Raw genomic sequence first — 17041 nt, 5'->3', positions numbered from 1 at the left:
AGGGAGGCCTGGGCCATGGTGAAGACCCGTTTTACGAAGTATGACCCAAACCACATGGCCGAGGTCGGACCAGTGGGGCCTGACGGGAAGGAGATCCCTGTAAGCTTAGTATACGGCCAAGTAGAGTTAGCCGCGAAGTATTCCCAGCAGGACTGTAAATTAGACAGCCTGTTAGATGGTATAGAAGAGGAATACAATCAGTCAGAATGACTATGTAATTTTGAATTGACATGTGTAATGCCTTCTAGCTGGATTGTAGATCGTTTGTCGTTGCCGACCTTTTTGCTTCAACCTCAGGACCTGACGGTCCGGAGTGTGTCCGAATACCATAGCGGTTATATAAGAACTGTGGTATGCGTGGAGACCAGGCGTAGGGGTCATTAGTGCTTTATCAGACAAGTGCCCAACTAGTTATGTTATATTACATGGTTAGTAAGAAACATCTTCCAGAGAGAATAGTTCCATTAGGGGTTCCTTTCGCTGGGAGGCATGCCCTAAAGTGCATGTCCGGACTGCGTAAAAAGACGCAGAAAAAGCATCTGGGGGCGCATAAAATGAGTAAAAAGATCATCTTTTATCTCACCGACCAAATATTCCCTTAAGAACACTAGCTTTCGGCTTCACCCAGTCTGAGGTACACATTCAGCTAACCCGGAAATAACAATCGCAAAGGTGCTCCCTTTACCGCCTAGCCGAACAATCGGGAACGTAGGGGTAAGCACAGGAGCCAGGCAACCCAGCTTGGCCAAAACTTAAGTCATATCGATGCATATAATGGTGAAGAAAAAGGTACATGCGGAAGTTTGACGCATGTGTTGGGCGTGAAGCCCGTATAAATAAGCTTCTGTTAAAGAAGCCCCCAGGTTTAATGAGCGTGAGTGGCACGTCACTAGATGAGCCTTTAAGGGCTATAAAAGAAAAGAGGGGAAGGAGAGAAATGTAAGACAGAAAAATGCAAAAAATGGACAGAGGAAGGAGACGAACACAGAGTCCGGCGCTAGGCATAGAATCTTCGAAGACGGGTGGCGTTCCACGGGTTCGGTTCGAGTCGGTTATCCGACGCATCTCGCAGGCGGTACGCCCCGCCAGTCAGGACTTGGTCGATTATGAATGGACCTTCCCACTTGGGCTTGAGTTTGTCCTTTTTCTTATCCGGCAGGCGTAGAACTAGTTCGCCAACATTGTAATTTTTGGCCCGTACTTCTCTGCTTTGATATCTTCGGGCCTGCTGTTGATAAAATGCGGAACGGGCTTTTGCCACATCACGCTCCTCCTCCAGGGCGTCCAAGTTGTCCTGCCGATTGAGCTCGTCTTCTCTTTCTTCGTACATGCGCACTCTAGGTGAGTCATGAATTATGTCGCAGGGCAGAACTGCCTCTGCGCCGTACACCATAAAAAATGGTGTGTATCCGGTGGTGCGATTTGGCGTGGTCCGCGTCCCCATAGCACGGAGTCAATCTCCTCTACCCAGTGCGTGTTAGATTCCTTGAGGGACCACACCAGTCTGGGTTTAATGTCGCTCATGATAAGACCATTTATGCGTTCGACCTAGCCGTTGGTTTGTGGGTGATAGACGGAAGCATAATCGAGCTTGATGCCCATGTTTTTGCACCAGAGTTTTACCTCGTGGCGGTAAAGTTTGTACCGTTATCGGTTATGATGCTGTGGGGGACGCCATAATGGTGTACAACCCCGGATATGAAGTCTATCACAGGTCCAGATTCGGCCGTTTTAACAGGCTTGGCTTCTATCCATTTGGTGAATTTATCCACCATGACCAGTAAGTATTTTTTTCTATCGGTCCCACCTTTAAGGGGTCCGACCATGTCAAGCCCCCAGACCACAAAAGGCCAGGTGATGGGTATAGTTTGGAGTGCGGTGGGTGGCATGTGGCTTTGGTTGGCAAAAAGTTGGCAACCAGCGCATCGTTGGACTAGGTCCTGAGCGTCTGCCCGGGCCGTCGGCCAATAAAAGCATGTACGGAAAGCCTTGCTAACAAGGGACCGACAGCGGCATGGTGACCACCAAGTCCGGCATGAATTTCAGCCAGAAGGTTCCGCCCTTCCTCTTCGGAGACGCACCTTTGAAGGACTCCGGTAGTGCTTTTCTTATAAAGCTCTCCCTCATGGACTCTATAGGCTTTAGATCGCCGCACTATGTAGCGGGCCTCGTTTTGGTCCTCCAGGAGTTCCTGCCTAGTAAGGTAGGCTAGGAATGGTCCTGTCCACGGGGCGATGACCGCCATTATTACGTGGGCTGAAGGTGTAATTTCGTTGACAGAGCCTCCAATTGTGTCAGATTGTTCGGCGTCGAGTGGTGCGGCTGGGTCCGGGCTGTTATTTGCGGGTTCCCCCTCCCATGCTACGGATGGCTTGAACAATCTTTCCAAAAAGATGTTGGGGGGGGGGGCTACATCGTGTCTTGCTCCGATGCGTGCCAGGACGTCCGCTGCTTCATTGTTTTCTCGGGCTATATGGTGAAACTCCAGCCCTTCGAACCGAGCTGACATTTTTAGGACGGCGTTGCGGTAAGCTGCCATTTTTGGGTCCTTGGCATCGAAGTCTCCATTTATTTAGGATATCACGAGGTTTGAATCCCCGCGTACCTCTAGGCGCTGGATACCCATGGATACTGCTATCCGGAGGCCATGTAGGAGGGCCTCATATTCGGCTGCATTGTTGGAATCCATGTACATGATCTGGAGCACATATTAGACTGTGTCTCCTGTGGGGGACGTCAGGACGATGCCAGCCCCCAGTCCGGCCAACATTTTGGAGCCGTCGAAATGCATAATCCAGTTTGAATATGTGTCGTACTCTTTAGGGAGCTCGGCCTCCGTCCATTCTGCGATGAAGTCGGCCAAAACTTGCGATTTAATAGCTCGCCTGGCTTATAGGTTATATCGAACGGGAGAAGCTCGATGGCCCATTTTGCAATCCGGCCCGTTGCGTCGCGGTTGTTGATAATATCGTTGAGTGGTACTTCCGAGGCTACTGTTATGGAACACTCTTGAAAGTAGTGTCGTAGCTTCCGGGATGCCATGAATACCGCGTATGCAATCTTTTGATAATGCGGGTACCGTGATTTGCATGGAGTGAGGACAGTGGATACGTAGTAGACTGGCCTTTGAAGGAGGAATTTGTGTCCATCCGTTTCCCGCTCGACAACGAGCACTGCGCTGACAACTTGATGTGTTGCTGCAATGTATAATAACATTGGTTCGCCGGTGTTCGGCGCGGCTAGGACTGGGTTTGTTGCCAATATGGCTTTTATTTCATCGAGTCCGGCCGTGGCGGCCTCCGTCCACTCGAAGTGTTTGGTGCGCCGAAGGAGGCGATAGAGGGGTAGTGCCTTTTCTCCCAAGCGGGAGATGAAGCGGCTTAAAGCCGCCATGCATCCGGTTAATTTTGTATTTGTTTGAGGTCCTTTGGGACATCCAATTGTGACAAAGCTCAGATCTTGGCTGGGTTTGCTTCAATTCCTCTACCAGATACAATGAAGCCCAAGAGCTTTCCGGCTAGAACGCCGAAGACGCATTTTTCTGGATTGAGCTTGATGTCATATTGTCGGAGGTTATCGAATGTAAGCCTCAAGTCGTTTACTAGGGATTCGACATGCCTTGATTTGACGACCACATCATCCACATACGCCTCCACTGCTTTGCCGATCTGGTTTGCCAGACATGTTTGGATCATGTGCTGATATGTTATGCCGGCGTTTTTCAGCCCGAAGGGCATTGTGTTGAAGCAGAATGGGCCGTATGGAGTGATGAATGCTGTTGCAGCTTGGTCTGATTCTGCCATCTTGATTTGATGGTAACCGGAGTATGCGTCGAGGAAACACAACGAATCGTGTCCTGCGGTGGCATCGATAATTTGATCGATACGGGGGAGGGGGAAGGGATCCTTTGGGCAAGCCTTGTTAAGGTCTTTAAAATCGACACACAGGCGTCAGGATTTGTCCTTCTTTGGTACCATCACCAGGTTTGCTAGCCAGTCCGGATGTTTTATTTCTCTAATGAATTCGGCCTCCAATAGCTTGGCTAGCTCCTCTCCCATAGCCTGTCTCTTGGGTTCGGAAAAAGGCCGAAGGGCTTGTTTGACAGGTTTGAATCCTTTTAGGATATTTAAGCTGTGTTCGGCCAACCTGTGTGGGATCCCTGGCATGTTTGAAGGGTGCCAGGCGAAAATGTCCCAGTTCTCTCGTAGGAACTCTCGCAGTGCGGCGTCTACATCAGGGTTCAGTCGTGCCCCGATGGAATCTGTTTTATTGGGGTCCGTTGGATGGACCTGGAATTTGACTATTTCGTCAGCTGGCTTGAAGGATGTGGATTTGGATCTCTTGTCGAGTATCATATCATCCCTGTTAACCGTGGAGCGCAACGCAGTCAATTCCTCGGCCGCTAAGGCTTCGGATAGTGCCTCAAGGGCTAATGCGGCCGTCTTGTTTTCGGCACGGAGTGCTATGTCCGGATCACTAGCTAGAGTGATAATTCCATTCGGCCCGGGCATCTTAAGCTTCATGTACCCGTAATGGGGTATTGCTAGGAAGATTATGAATGCTTCCCGGCCTAGTAAAGCGTGATGTCCGCTCTTAAACGGGGCCACCTGAAACGTGACTTCTTCGGACCTGTAATTATCCGGCGTGCCGAACACCATATCTAGTGTGATTTTTTCTGTGCAGCACGCTTCCCGACTGGGGATTATTCCTCTAAAGGTTGTGCTGCTTCGCTCGATGCGGTTCCAGTCTATTTCCATTTTTTGAAGGGTTTCCTCATAAATGAGGTTCAGTCCGCTGCCTCCATCCATGAGCACCTTGGTGAGGCGAAAGCCGTCCACTATGGGACTGAGGACCAATGCGGCTGGTGCTCGGGCTGTTCGGAATCTAGGTTCATCACTTGCATTGAAGGTAATGGCAGTGTCGCTCCATGGATTTATTGTTGCAACTTGATAGACTTCGGCAAAGCTGTGGAGTGTTCTTTTTCGCATATTGTTTGATGCGAAAGTCTCGAAGACTGTGAGAACGGTACTGGCGTCCTCGGGCTGGCTTTCTGCGGCCTCCAGGATTAAGAGGTCCTCGCCGATTTTGGCCACCTGCCGGAGTATCCAACATGCTCTAAGGCTGTGAGTTGGTGTGACGTCCTCTGTACTGTGAATCTACAGGGTCCATCAAGCCACCTTTCCAGTACGGTTCCATGCCCTGTAGAGGGTTTTGGCTTTTTGGTGTTTATCCCGGGTGTCCTATGATGATGCACCCTCTTAGTTCGGACGGGATTACTATTCAAGGCCGGATTGTCCCAAAATTTTATTTCGGTTTTCCAGGCGCTTTCCATCGCACAGTATTTTTGTACTATGGACGCCAAGTCAGCGAAGCGTGTAATATCACGACGACTTACGGCGTTAAGGATTCCCTCGTCCGTGCAATTACTGCAAAAAATAGAGATTGCGTCTCCCTCGCGGCAATCCTTTATCCTGTTCATAACCAGGAGGAATCTGGCCCAGTAATGATGTACTGTTTCCTCGGGCCTCTGCCTGATTTGGGAGAGATCGCTTATGTTCGGGTGGGCGGGTGTCGTTGAGTCTGAAACCTCACCCAATCCAAGATTCGGAGGCCGAAGAGTTTCCGAACTCTGAAATTCAGATGCTTGGATGTTGTCCAACGAATCTAGCCCGTTGCCTGATCCTAAGCTCAGGTCTTGAGTTACATCCTCCTCTCCGCGGGTATCCAGCTTGGAGGAGTCGGGAATTCGGACGTAGCTAATCCTTAAAATAGATGAAGGGTCGCCGCACTGCGCCTCTACCACGGCAACGTGGTGGATGACTTGGGGAGAGTTAATTTCTCTTAGGTCGGGTTTAAGCCCAACCTGGTCATAATCCGTAGCGACCCCCAGGGCGGCGATGCGATCCAAGAGCTCTTTTACGGAAGAGAGCTCCATTGGATCTAGCTGCTCGACGAGCTCCGAGCTGACGTGTAGGTTGCTTTTGATGACCCGAGAGGTCATCGTCGGTGCAACAGCCGAACAGGTGGTCATGAAGAAACCACCTAGCCGGAGGGTTTGGCCGACAGCCAAGGTTCCCTTAGCAACGGCGTCGTCTTTAAAGACGGGAGGAGGCATCCTTCCTGATTGTGACGGCACAGAGGACTTTCAATGAAAGCACCAATGTCGGTGTCAAAACCGGCGGATCTCGGGTAGGGGGTCCCGAACTGTGCGTCTAGGCCGGATGGTAACAGGAGGCAGGGAACACTTTGTTTTACCCAGGTTCGGGCCCTCTCGATGGAGGTAATACCCTACTCCTGCTTGATTAATATTGATGATATGGGTAGTACAAGAGTAGATCTATCACGAGATCAAGGAGGCTAAACCCTAGAAGCTAGCCTATGGTATGATTGTTGTGTATGGAGTTGATTGCCTACGGACTACAACCCTCCGGTTTATATAGACACCGGATAGGGTTAGGGTTACATGGAGTCGGTTACAATGGTAGGAGATCTTGAATATCCGCATCGCCAAGCTTGCCTTCCACGCCAAGGAAAGTCCTATCCGGACACGGGACGAAGTCTTCAATCTTGTATCTTCATAGTCTAGGAGTCCGGCTGAAGGTATAGTCCGGCTACCCGAACACCCCCTAATCCAGGACTCCCTCACACACCTTAAAAGAATAGCACCGGAAAGTTTGAAATAAATGTAAGAAAATGCCATCCCCCGTGCCAAATTTAGGACTTGAAGATGGGTGGACAGATTCCACCATAAGGAACCTAGTCATGCGAGCTGTGCTCAGTTCGCCGCATGACATTATGTGTCATTTCGTTCACACAGTTCTAAAAACGTAGGAAAAAAACATAAGAATTGGATATTGATTGCATATGTAAAGCAGAGGACTGGAAAACATAGAAATTTTGTAGGCTCAGGCGTTTGGTTCACATGAATCCTAATAAACATAGTCAAATGAAATCGAACCACATGAAAAGGGTGTAATTAGCATGTTATTGCGCCACTAAGGATCTCAGTCTTATTCTTCGTGCGTAGAATTCCGAAAAAGAGGTCCTAATGGATTAAAAAATTCCTACGTTTTTCCTCTGAATCCGAGACCACATAACTTTTTTCTTCACTTGTACTTTGCTACATTTCTTTGAACCAAAGGCCTGAACAGTCCCATTGTAGTTTTTTTCCCCTGTTCTTATGCGTTTCTTTCACTTTTCCTTTGAACCAGTCAAAAGAGGCCTTAAAATGCTTTCTGAACAACTTATGACACATCTAGATATACTTTAGCAAAACTGTATTTAATCCAACGGCCTTGGTGACGCCACATGCATGCTATCCGCTTGCTCTTACTACCCACCGCACCAGCCACCAGAGCGTTTATTACTCGAGGAGTCGTCAGGCAGGATCACATCATCAACAACTCCTGTTTCGTACTCCATCCTATCCGTCCGTCCGTCCGTCCGCTCGGCCTCCAGACTCCAGACTCGAGGGAGTCCAGGGGCAGAACGGTCACTCGGCACGGGCACCCCCCTACAAAGCTGGTCTCCTTTTAAAGCCCGCGGTGGCAGACCTCCCTACCCCTGTGACAGAGGAGAAAACAGAGGCGCCCGGCCCCGCCCCGACACAGCGCGACCGAAGCCGCCAGGACACAAACCACCGCCCCGCCTGCCTCCTCCCTCTCCTCCCCGGCGCCAGCCGCCGCCTCCGTCCTCCTCCTCGTCGTCGTCTCCTCCTACCCCCGAAAAGGTAGGTCTCCTCGCCTCCGCCGCACTCGTTCGTTCGAGAGGGCGGTTCTTGGTCGGACACTCCGGGGAGCAACATGCGGCGAGGCTGTCGGTCCGGCGCGGCCTCTTTTCTGGGCGCTGCTTGGCCGGACATGGCAGCCGCGGAGTTTAGGAAGTTGTTTAGGATCTTTGCTGCCCTCGCCGGATCTCGAGCCTAGGAGGGGTTTGGGCGTTCCGTTTGCCGCCTCTTTTTCCTGGCCTGAATTTTCTTCTTCTTTACTCCGGTCGCCGTTACTGCGCGGCTCGTCTTGACCCCCGGCTCCTGCTCTGCTCGTGCGCTGCTGTTGCCAGTAGTTAGCTTCCATGGCGTCTCTGCGCTGTGCTTATGCTATTTTTGAGCCGTGTTGTTTTTATTTACCGTTGCTGATGTTTTTCTTGTTTGAAGTTCAGGCTGAGATCGCCGGTTCGCGGGCCATTTGATTTTGGCGCGCGGTTTCTACTTTCTAGCCGTGCTTCCCATGGCCGGGTCCATCGCGGCCGCGGCCTTCTTCCCGGGGCCGCCGGGGCCGCCGCCGCCGCCCAAGAGCGCCCTGGGCGAGCGTCCGGACAGCCTGGACGTCCGCGGCATCGCCGCGAGGCAGGCCTCGTCGTCCTCCGCCGTGAGGGCCGCCAGGACGCGCGCCCACGCGGCCGTCCCCAAGGTGAACGGCGGCGGCAAGTCGGCGCTGGCGGACGCGGAGCACGACGCCATGCCCTCGGCGGCGCAGCCGAGGACGTTCTACAACCAGCTGCCCGACTGGAGCATGCTCCTCGCGGCCATCACCACCATCTTCCTGGCCGCCGAGAAGCAGTGGACGCTGCTCGACTGGAAGCCCAAGCGGCCCGACATGCTCGTCGACACGCTGGGCTTCGGCACCATCGTACACGACGGCGTCATGTTCAGGCAGAACTTCTCCATCAGGTCCTACGAGATTGGGGCTGACCGGACGGCGTCCATTGAGACGCTCATGAACCATCTGCAGGTGAGTTAACCGCCGCGATTTTCGAGGCGTCATAAGACTGCTCTATCTGGTCACTGGGCACTGGCATAACATATTTCTTGGTCTGACGACGCAGGAAACTGCACTCAATCATGTGAAGGTCGTTGGGCTGCTAGGAGATGGCTTCGGTTCGACGCCGGAGATGAGTAAACGGAACTTGTTCTGGGTTGTCAGCCAAATGCAGGCCATCGTCGAGCGTTATCCATGCTGGTATATCTCACACACCAGCATTTCCCTATATAATTTGAGCTTGAGTAGGTTTTACAATAATCTTGGAACGATCGGTGCAGTTAAGGGTGGTTTTCGAGTGGTTTAACAAATGAATGTGAAAGGGATACATCATGATACTCTGCTTTAAGTCATAACTATTAGGTCAGCAATTCCCATCTGTCACCGTGCGTGCAGGCAGAGCAGACTTTCAGTAGTAATTGATGCAGAGAGGCCTTCTTTGAATCTCTTAATGTCATGTGTTATATTTATTGGCAGATGTTCAAAAGGGTTTTACTTTTGTTAGCTGGAAGTTGCATGTCGCCAGCAAGAGTTACTTTCCTATTGTTTTAATTCGGGTTTCATTGCTCTGCAGGGGTGATACTGTTGAGGTGAACACCTGGGTTGGCCATCATGGTAAAAACGGGATGCGTCGGGACTGGCATATACGTGATTCTGTGACGGGCCTTACAGTACTGAAGGCGACAAGGTTCAAATTTTATTCACTCATAGATAACAAAATCACAAATCCTTTTAGTATTAGCTAATGCTGCTCGGATTTGTTTTTCATCTGCCCCACATATTCACAGAGTCACAGTTTCGACATGCCGCTGTCATCTATGCATTCTAATTTTCGTTAAATTTGCAGTAAATGGGTTATGATGAACAAGGTTACTAGAAGGCTTGCAAGAATTCCAGATGAAGTACGGACTGAAATAGAGCCGTTCTTTTCTGAGTATGCTGCTATTGATGACCAAGACAACCGAAAATTTCCAAAACTGCCGGAGCATGACCGTGCTACCTCAGCCAAATATGTCCGGACAGGCCTGACTGTAAGTTTTCCACACACACATACAAGAATTCAAATATATTCTATCTTCTTACGCTGTTTACTTATTATCACATATATGATGCAGCCACGGTGGGCTGATCTTGATATCAATCAGCATGTCAATAATGTTAAATACATTGGCTGGATCCTTGAGGTAAAAGACAAAGTTTCCCTTTCATGTGCATCTTTATTCATCACTGAGACACACACATTTGCTTCTTTATTTGTACTGTAGTTGAGTGTGCTACGTTCAGAAGCTGTTTTGATTTAATCTTATATCTGTGAACACTCCATGGAGGTTGCCTAGTGCTTTCTGCTGTCAATTAAGTTGTCCTGTGGTGGACCATACCCTTGTGTAGTTGTGTGGGTGCACATAAAGTGCTGTTAATGCCTACACTTCTCAAACAAATGATTTACTACCACGTTTTATTTCCTACTCCCTCCGTCCCACAACGTAAGACGTCTTTGCAAGTTGTTTTAGCTTGCAAAAAGGTCTTACATTGTGGGATGGAGGGAATATGTGTTTGTTGCTAGAATTTTAGGAGCCAACTGTTTTTAAAAAGTTAAAAAACACTGGAACTCTAGGTGCTTGAGGGGCTCAAAGTCAGTCTAACTATAATTGGACTTTACAGGAAAACTATATAACATAGCACCTTGCCAAATATCCCAGATCGCGCCTACGCTACTACTAGCGTGTGCACTTACCTATTCCCAACATAAGCAATCGTTATCCCCAGCTTTTCAAAGTATAGGTTGGAGAAGAAATGTATTTTCTGATAAGTTAACTATGTTAGGTTGGTCACCTAGGTACCTAATAACCATGTTGCTCACTTGTGTTGCTTTCGTAAAAGATCTTGACTGGAATCCTTTAATACAACTTGTCTGCATGCCATTCGTTCGTTTTTTTTTCTGTCAAAGAACTTGTGCATCAAGACAATGGCCATGTGTCTGATTGATAATATGCATGTGTCGCGTGATAACCATATCATTCGTTGGAGGATTACAAATTCGGAAACAAAGAATAATCATTTGGTAATTGGCCTGCAAACCGCGAACAAGTGAAACAGACCTAAAACCGCAGAAAAGAAATGAGGAAAGTTGACATTTAATTAGTGCGTGCTATACTGAAATATATCGATACATTTGCAGCACTGCAGCTTAACCCAAATTTCTTTTTTCCCCCTCTCAGAGCGCGCCAATCTCCATCCTGGAGAACCATGAACTGGCGAGCATAGTCCTGGACTACAAACGGGAGTGCGGCCGGAACAGCGTCCTGGAGTCGCACACCACGGTGCACACCGACTGCGCCGACGAGTCCGGAGAAACAACTCTGCACTGCGAGCATCTGCTGAGCCTGGAGTCAGGACCGACCATCGTGAAGGCCCGGACCATGTGGCGGCCCAAGGGGGCCAAGTCCCAGGAAACGGCGGCTCTGTCGTGGTGATTTTCGGCGGAAAAAATCACACATTGCACATACATATGGATGCCTATAATCCCATCATGGCATTGCAAAGGGATGCCCAAGTTATATACATATACATAGAATGGAAGTGTGTGAAGGTGGAGGGGGTCAGAGGGGTATAGGAGAGCGATCAGAAGCAGAGAAGGCAAATTGGTGTTGTAATTATCTGAGTTTGTAGCTACTGCGGTGTGATGGGAGGTGAATGCTTCCCACACCACACCTGGGGTCTGTCTGTCTGTCTGTCTGTCTGGGGCTGTGTCTATATTACGAGCCCCTGAAGGCAGCCTGCTTTATCCTTACTGAACTTTAAGATCGTATATTGTACTGATTTTATTGTAAATGTGAGATCGGCTCCTTCTCTCCTGGTTGTTGCCGAAACGTGTTGAAACTTGAGATCCTGGGTCTTGAGCTGTCCAGCCTTGAGATGGTGCGGCTGCTAAATGCTTTCAAGAGTTGCCTCGACCTGCCTGCGTAGTTGGAGCAGGCAAGGCAGGCAGCTTGACGTGAGCAATGGCGGGCTCAGCTTATTTTATCGGGGTTGACACATCAAATCTGAAAAGCAATTTCTGTGCAAGAACATGCGGACTCCTAAGGGCTCATCTGGTTCAAAGGAATAGGAAATTTTCCTATAATAATGTTACTATTCATGTCTTTGGTTCGAAGAAATGGGGCGAAGGAAAATTGGAGGGATTTTTTCCTGTGATCCCGGTTTCAAAGGAAAAACACCCAAGTTTTCCTTTGGCAATGTTCATTAGGATTACCTGTGTTTTCCAGTTCCAGTGAAACAAACAGCAAAGTTGACAGAATCCCTCTAAGACCCACATGTTTCTGGCTAGTAGGAGTACTTCAGATGCAGTTTCTCGGAGACTGTACTGTTGGCATGACAAGCCTTTTTGGTAGTCCATGCATGAACGGACCTGCAGATAGTATATAATTAAGGAACGTCTAGCTTTTCTTGCTTGTCAAGCTTCTGGAGCCGGAGCTTCTCGTGCAGCATTCAGCGGAATTATATTGTACTGCCTCTGTTGAGTGTTGACCAGCACAATCTAGCGTGGTCTGAGACCTGCAGGCGGCTTGTGGATCGAGTCAAGCGGACCTGGACACGTGAAAGTTATTATGCCGGGATGAGATGCTAAACGTGTCTTGTCACAAGGCCTTGTTGGTGGTGGTTGCAGTTTGGTTACCTAAGTTAATGAGGACAAACGAGGATTATTTGGTTGCGTGGAGTTCATGGTGGTGGATAAGCAAGGGTCAATGCTCTTTGATTGGCCCCTTGATGTGGATATGCCGTTGCCTCGATTTGATCTTTTCCGACGATTGATTCGCCGTGGAGAGGGATGGCCGGCGGAGGTCGTGCTCCCATGGATGCGCAAAAATAAGTGTCGCAAAGGTTCAGAGAGAGCAGTTGGCATTCCTTCGGAGTTCCGGCATTTTTGCACTTCGTAAATGCTCTCACCATTTCATCGGTGCGTCCTGCCATATTTACCATGTTTGTTTGAAAACCAAAACAATCAGTCACACCTTGCTTGCAGGAATTAACAACTCTACCTGGCAAGAGTATCCAAACCTCTGGACAGAAAGTTATGTAGGCTTGGCAAAGGGAATGAGTTACTGATCTCCCTCTTCCTAACACTCACCTGCCAAAAAAGGACACTGAACAACCACGCATATATATAAGCTAGTATCATCTTAATCCTGGTGTTCCTATCGTCAGCTTAACCAATCAAGCTCAAGATGCCTGCTGGTTGCAAGACCATTTTCATGAGGATACTTCTCATCTCTTGCATTCTGCTCCCCCTTGGGTTTCTTTCTCTTGCACCGCCTCTACCCGCGGCTAGCTCGAGGAGCGCACGAACGTCTGGATACATTGTTATCACTGGTAATCTGCTGAAACTCTCTGTCTTATCATGATGCTTTCCGCAGCTTATGTAAGCTTTGACATGCTTTTGGCTATTAGGAGAGATTGTGCCGCCATGTTTTGCTTTGCATCATCAGCCTTCAAACAGTCGTAGAATACATACATTGTTACAAGTCATGCTGAGGTTACTGATTTTCTTGAATGAACTGATACTATTTACAGGTTGCAACAATTACTGCAGTGTGGCCTGCTGCTACTGTAACATCCACAGGTTTCCACCTGTTTGTGAAAAGTGCTGCGAGTAATATCAAGTCTGTAAAACCGTATCAGGATGTGTCTTCACTTTGCCCATCTTGGGAACAAGACAGGAGATACTCCCGGTGTGCTGTCTTGGCATGATTTTGTAGTAAGTAGTACATCGGAAAGTCTAAGTTTTCAGTTGTGCTGTATGTTACTTTTCCAATAACACTGTTACGTTTGTTACTTTGAAGCAACATGATCTGAATATGACAATATCAGAGTATCAGACCCACCCATGGCAGTTCTAGTTAAATAACATACGGTTTCAGGTTCGGTATAAGCCAGAGTATCAGTAGCTCAAAAAGCATGGAAGATAACATGACACAAGTAAAACAGCTATCATTAGCTTAATTTCACCACCAAATGATTTGAGGACTACTTATCCACAGATAATACAGGCAGCAACTGAAGTAACCAACGAGTCCAGTAAGAACTAAAACAATCTATGATAGTGCTACATGTACAAATTGCAAATGAAAACTTTTGTTCAAGAGGAAGTATTACCCAATCTATATTTTTCTTTCTGAGTTGTCTCCGAAGCGCCAAAGTAAGCCTCCAATAATATTGTTTATGGAATGAGAAGCCATTGGGACTATGATGCTTGAGGAAGCTATGGTTGCTAAACCATAGGCAAGGCCTACAAATGTTGCCCTGCAAACACAAAAAAGATATTTCGATATAACAACGCACAATAGTAAATTTGGGTGGTAATACCCTGGTAATTGGCATGTTTTAAGAACTGCGAACAAACCTATGGACCTTACACTTTTTTTCAATTCTACTAGACATGTTTGAAAGTACAGCGGGGAGAACGGTTACCAGACTGCAAATGAATATTTCCTGCCGTTGCCCAAGTGAAGAACGCCGAAAAATACACCAGTTGCTAGAGCACTTATCCAATTCAATCCAAAAATTGGCATCAATGCACCTCGAAACAGGAACTCCTGATATCAAAATTAGACTTGAAGCTTTATTCTCGAGAAAATAAATATTCTTGAATAAAGTTTTAAAGAAACATATATGCTTACTTCGCTTATTCCAGGGAGACAAGCAACTACTATGTAATCCAGAGACTCCAGGGAAGTAAGGATCTACCAGGTAAGAATAAAACATTAGAAGTTAGTGTCTAAATAAGGGGACTTTCACTAGCTAATACCGTTTGGTAAGTTTGCCAAGGGCCCAGTTAATTTGAAAATGACATCACAGTCGCAAAAAAAAAATTGAAAATGACATCAGAAAAGAGCGGAACTAATAAAAATAAGTCAGTTTATACAAAGCTACATAGATTGTGACTGGTAATTGTGTACGTGCAAGGCATGTATCGATTAATATAAATAAAATTTAATAAAACACAAGTCTTGTTGTCCATTGTATAATTCATGCAAATTCACAAGATCCTTTATGAAATCTTTAGGCAAATATGCAAGAAGCAATTGTAAGTAAATGAGACTATTCAAAGGCACATACCTGTGTATTTGCAGCTTCACTGGAATCTCTGAAATCGGGCCATGTCTGCAGCAGAATGTATCTGGTAGACGATATCAATATTACGAGTCCAGCGACCAACTCGAGATGCCAAGTTTCAAAATTGACTGCAGAAAAGCACTGGATCAGTTTGCTTGGGGACATTTGGCCGACTTAACACAGGGGTTACATGACATGTCGTTCATTTCGTAACAGAACAAGGAGCAAACTGACATGATATGGCTGTAGGGTCAGCAAATGGCAATTCATTTGAAGATGCAATGTGTGATGCCTGTAAAAGTGACAGTAGGACATTTTGATCACCAGAATGTTCTGCCATACTATAGAGTACTACTACAAACACAATGTTTTTGGGTTCAGAGTGCAATATTTTTATAGGCTAGTTTAGCCTGCAAAATGTAGCAGTACTACAAACACAATGTTTTACCTCACGAAGAAGGAGACCTGCTGCAAGCAGCAAGCCGGATGTGAGAGTGCAGGACTGAAGAACAGCACCCCTTGGGGCACCTGCAACTTTGCCATCACTAGTAGCATCACCATCGCCATCGAGACCGAGGATGGTGGCGGGGTTTTCGCCGTTGCTCGGAGAAGCTTCCTCGGCGATCAACGCTGGGCCTTTGGGCAGATTCCGGGCGCGCCTCCGTTTCCTCTCATTATTCTTTGTTGCAGATACTCTGAACACCTTCAGTGTTTATCAGGTAAGTAAGGTCTGGTTGTCACTGATAGATACACGGGGAACTTACTGAAACTTTTTGACGGTTCAGTGTGCAAGACGTACAGCGCGTGGGACTGAATGTGGCTGTTGGTAGGTAACAGCTGAGATCTGGCGTTTCCAACCTGTTCAAATATGATCTGCCAATGTAAGGACATCAAAATGATGATCGAATGCACATGTACATGATGGAATTAGGTGGCTGAAAAAGGAAGGTATATGCCAAGAAGACGGACGGAAGATTCCGGAGTAACCGGAAAAATAACTGCCAGGTGCGGATTTCATCCCAAGAACTTGAATCAGGGCAAGAAAAAGAGGGACATGGATGGTAGATTATGCACACCTTGGAGGGGCAGCGCGCTCGCTGCGAGCATCATCATCCGCAACGGATGGCCACGATTAAGCTCTAGGATTAGGGAGAGAGGAGACCGAGATTGGAGCCGGCTCCTCGTCGGCTAAGTTAGGCCATATCCACCACACAAAGCACATCTCGTCTGCTTACTACTAGGAGTACTTCTTGTTGCTGCTCACTCTGCGTCCTGCTTTTTTTTACTCCACACGTATGAGTGTCCAGGTCAGGGCTCATATCTGCTGCCAAGAGTTCAGACTAGAGGCTGGGGTGGTGTTTTGTGGTCCAGAGTTGTACCGCCCCATGGTATCTGACCTTTTCTTTATGAAGTAACTGTGCCATTCATTAAGCAATAACGAGTTACAAAAATATTCCACAAAAAAAAACGAGCTATAAGAACATACGCACACAGAAACTAGTACTACAAGGAGAACGGAAAAGCAGATGCCTTAGAAACACTGTAGAAAGGACCACGGGGGATCCGCGGGGTGCGGCCCTCCCAACAGTGTGGCGGATCCCGGAGGCGGCGGACTCGCGGCGGTGCACCGGTGCCTAGATCCATGGGTGTGGGACTCCCGGCAGCGTGCGGGCTCCCAGTGGCGGCGGGATCGGTCGACAGCGGGCTTGGGCGATGGTGTCGGCCGCGCGGTGCCGGATCTCGTTGCTTGCGGCGGGTCTCGCCACTCTGGCCTTCGTGGAGGAACCTGGACCAGGGGCGGCCGCCCCGTTAGGAGCGGCGACGTCCTCGGCTGGCGACGTTCACGGCGTCTTGACCGCGTGGGCGGTGAGTTTGTAACACCCCGGATGTAACTTTCCCAATTTGTACTCCAACTCTTGCCGTTTCCGGCGTTAAGTTATATTTATTTCCTCGGGTTCGGGTTTTGTCTCTGTGTGTTGTTGTCGTTGTCATGCATATCATATCATGTCATCATGTGCTTTGCATTTGCATACGTGTTCGTCTCATGCGTTCGAGCATTTTTCCCGTTGTCCGTTTTGCATTCCGGCGCTTCGTTCTCCTCCGGTGGTCATTTCTACCTTTCTTTCGTGTGTGGGGATTAGATATTTCCGGATTGGACCGAGACTTGCCAA

General features: G+C 48.2%; 2 protein-coding genes and 1 long non-coding RNA gene across 4 annotated transcripts; 2 read left to right on the top strand and 1 right to left on the bottom strand.

The window, feature by feature from the left end:
- Positions 1 to 7546: 7546 nt before the first annotated feature.
- On the top strand, positions 7547 to 11611 carry LOC123148128 (palmitoyl-acyl carrier protein thioesterase, chloroplastic). Its single transcript, XM_044567488.1, has 7 exons — positions 7547 to 7729; positions 8158 to 8729; positions 8824 to 8957; positions 9331 to 9444; positions 9604 to 9787; positions 9872 to 9940; positions 10976 to 11611. The coding sequence occupies exons 2-7, from the start codon at positions 8226 to 8228 to the stop codon at positions 11228 to 11230; spliced, it is 1260 nt and encodes a 419-aa protein (XP_044423423.1). The 5' UTR covers positions 7547 to 7729; positions 8158 to 8225; the 3' UTR covers positions 11231 to 11611.
- Positions 11612 to 12975: 1364 nt separating this feature from the next.
- LOC123148130 (uncharacterized) lies at positions 12976 to 13621 on the top strand. Its single transcript, XR_006473657.1, has 2 exons — positions 12976 to 13127; positions 13329 to 13621. It is a non-coding gene; the product is annotated as an uncharacterized lncRNA (long non-coding RNA).
- Positions 13622 to 13725: 104 nt separating this feature from the next.
- LOC123148129 (uncharacterized) lies at positions 13726 to 16250 on the bottom strand. Of its 2 annotated transcripts, none has more exons than XM_044567491.1 (8): positions 15947 to 16250; positions 15670 to 15728; positions 15319 to 15573; positions 15105 to 15162; positions 14874 to 14998; positions 14435 to 14497; positions 14226 to 14350; positions 13726 to 14057 (listed from the first exon to the last, which is right to left on the bottom strand). In XM_044567491.1, the coding sequence occupies exons 1-8, from the start codon at positions 15981 to 15983 to the stop codon at positions 13916 to 13918; spliced, it is 864 nt and encodes a 287-aa protein (XP_044423426.1). In that variant the 5' UTR covers positions 15984 to 16250; the 3' UTR covers positions 13726 to 13915. The 2 variants fall into 2 exon arrangements, with proteins under 2 accessions (XP_044423426.1, XP_044423424.1); XM_044567489.1 differs by lacking the exon at positions 15947 to 16250 and adding an exon at positions 15840 to 15946.
- Positions 16251 to 17041: the final 791 nt, after the last annotated feature.

This window comes from Triticum aestivum, chromosome 7A (assembly GCF_018294505.1).
Source record: "Triticum aestivum cultivar Chinese Spring chromosome 7A, IWGSC CS RefSeq v2.1, whole genome shotgun sequence".
NCBI lineage: Eukaryota > Viridiplantae > Streptophyta > Magnoliopsida > Poales > Poaceae > Triticum > Triticum aestivum.
The sequence above is the reverse complement of the archived record's forward strand: the minus strand, read 5'-3'. Positions and strand labels throughout refer to the sequence as shown.

Excerpts from the sequence above, each read along its gene's own strand:
- LOC123148128 (XM_044567488.1), top strand. The coding sequence starts at position 8,226 with ATGGCCGGGTCCATCGCGGCCGCGGCCTTCTTCCCGGGGCCGCCGGGG. Across the intron at positions 8,730-8,823 it reads CGCTCATGAACCATCTGCAG|GAAACTGCACTCAATCATGT; the intron begins GTGAGTTAACCG and ends CTGACGACGCAG. Across the intron at positions 8,958-9,330 it reads GTCGAGCGTTATCCATGCTG|GGGTGATACTGTTGAGGTGA; the intron begins GTATATCTCACA and ends ATTGCTCTGCAG.
- LOC123148129 (XM_044567489.1), bottom strand. The coding sequence starts at position 15,888 with ATGAAATCCGCACCTGGCAGTTATTTTTCCGGTTACTCCGGAATCTTC. Across the intron at positions 15,574-15,669 it reads CACATTCAGTCCCACGCGCT|GTGTTCAGAGTATCTGCAAC; the intron begins GTACGTCTTGCA and ends TAAACACTGAAG. Across the intron at positions 15,163-15,318 it reads CAGGTCTCCTTCTTCGTGAG|GCATCACACATTGCATCTTC; the intron begins GTAAAACATTGT and ends TCACTTTTACAG.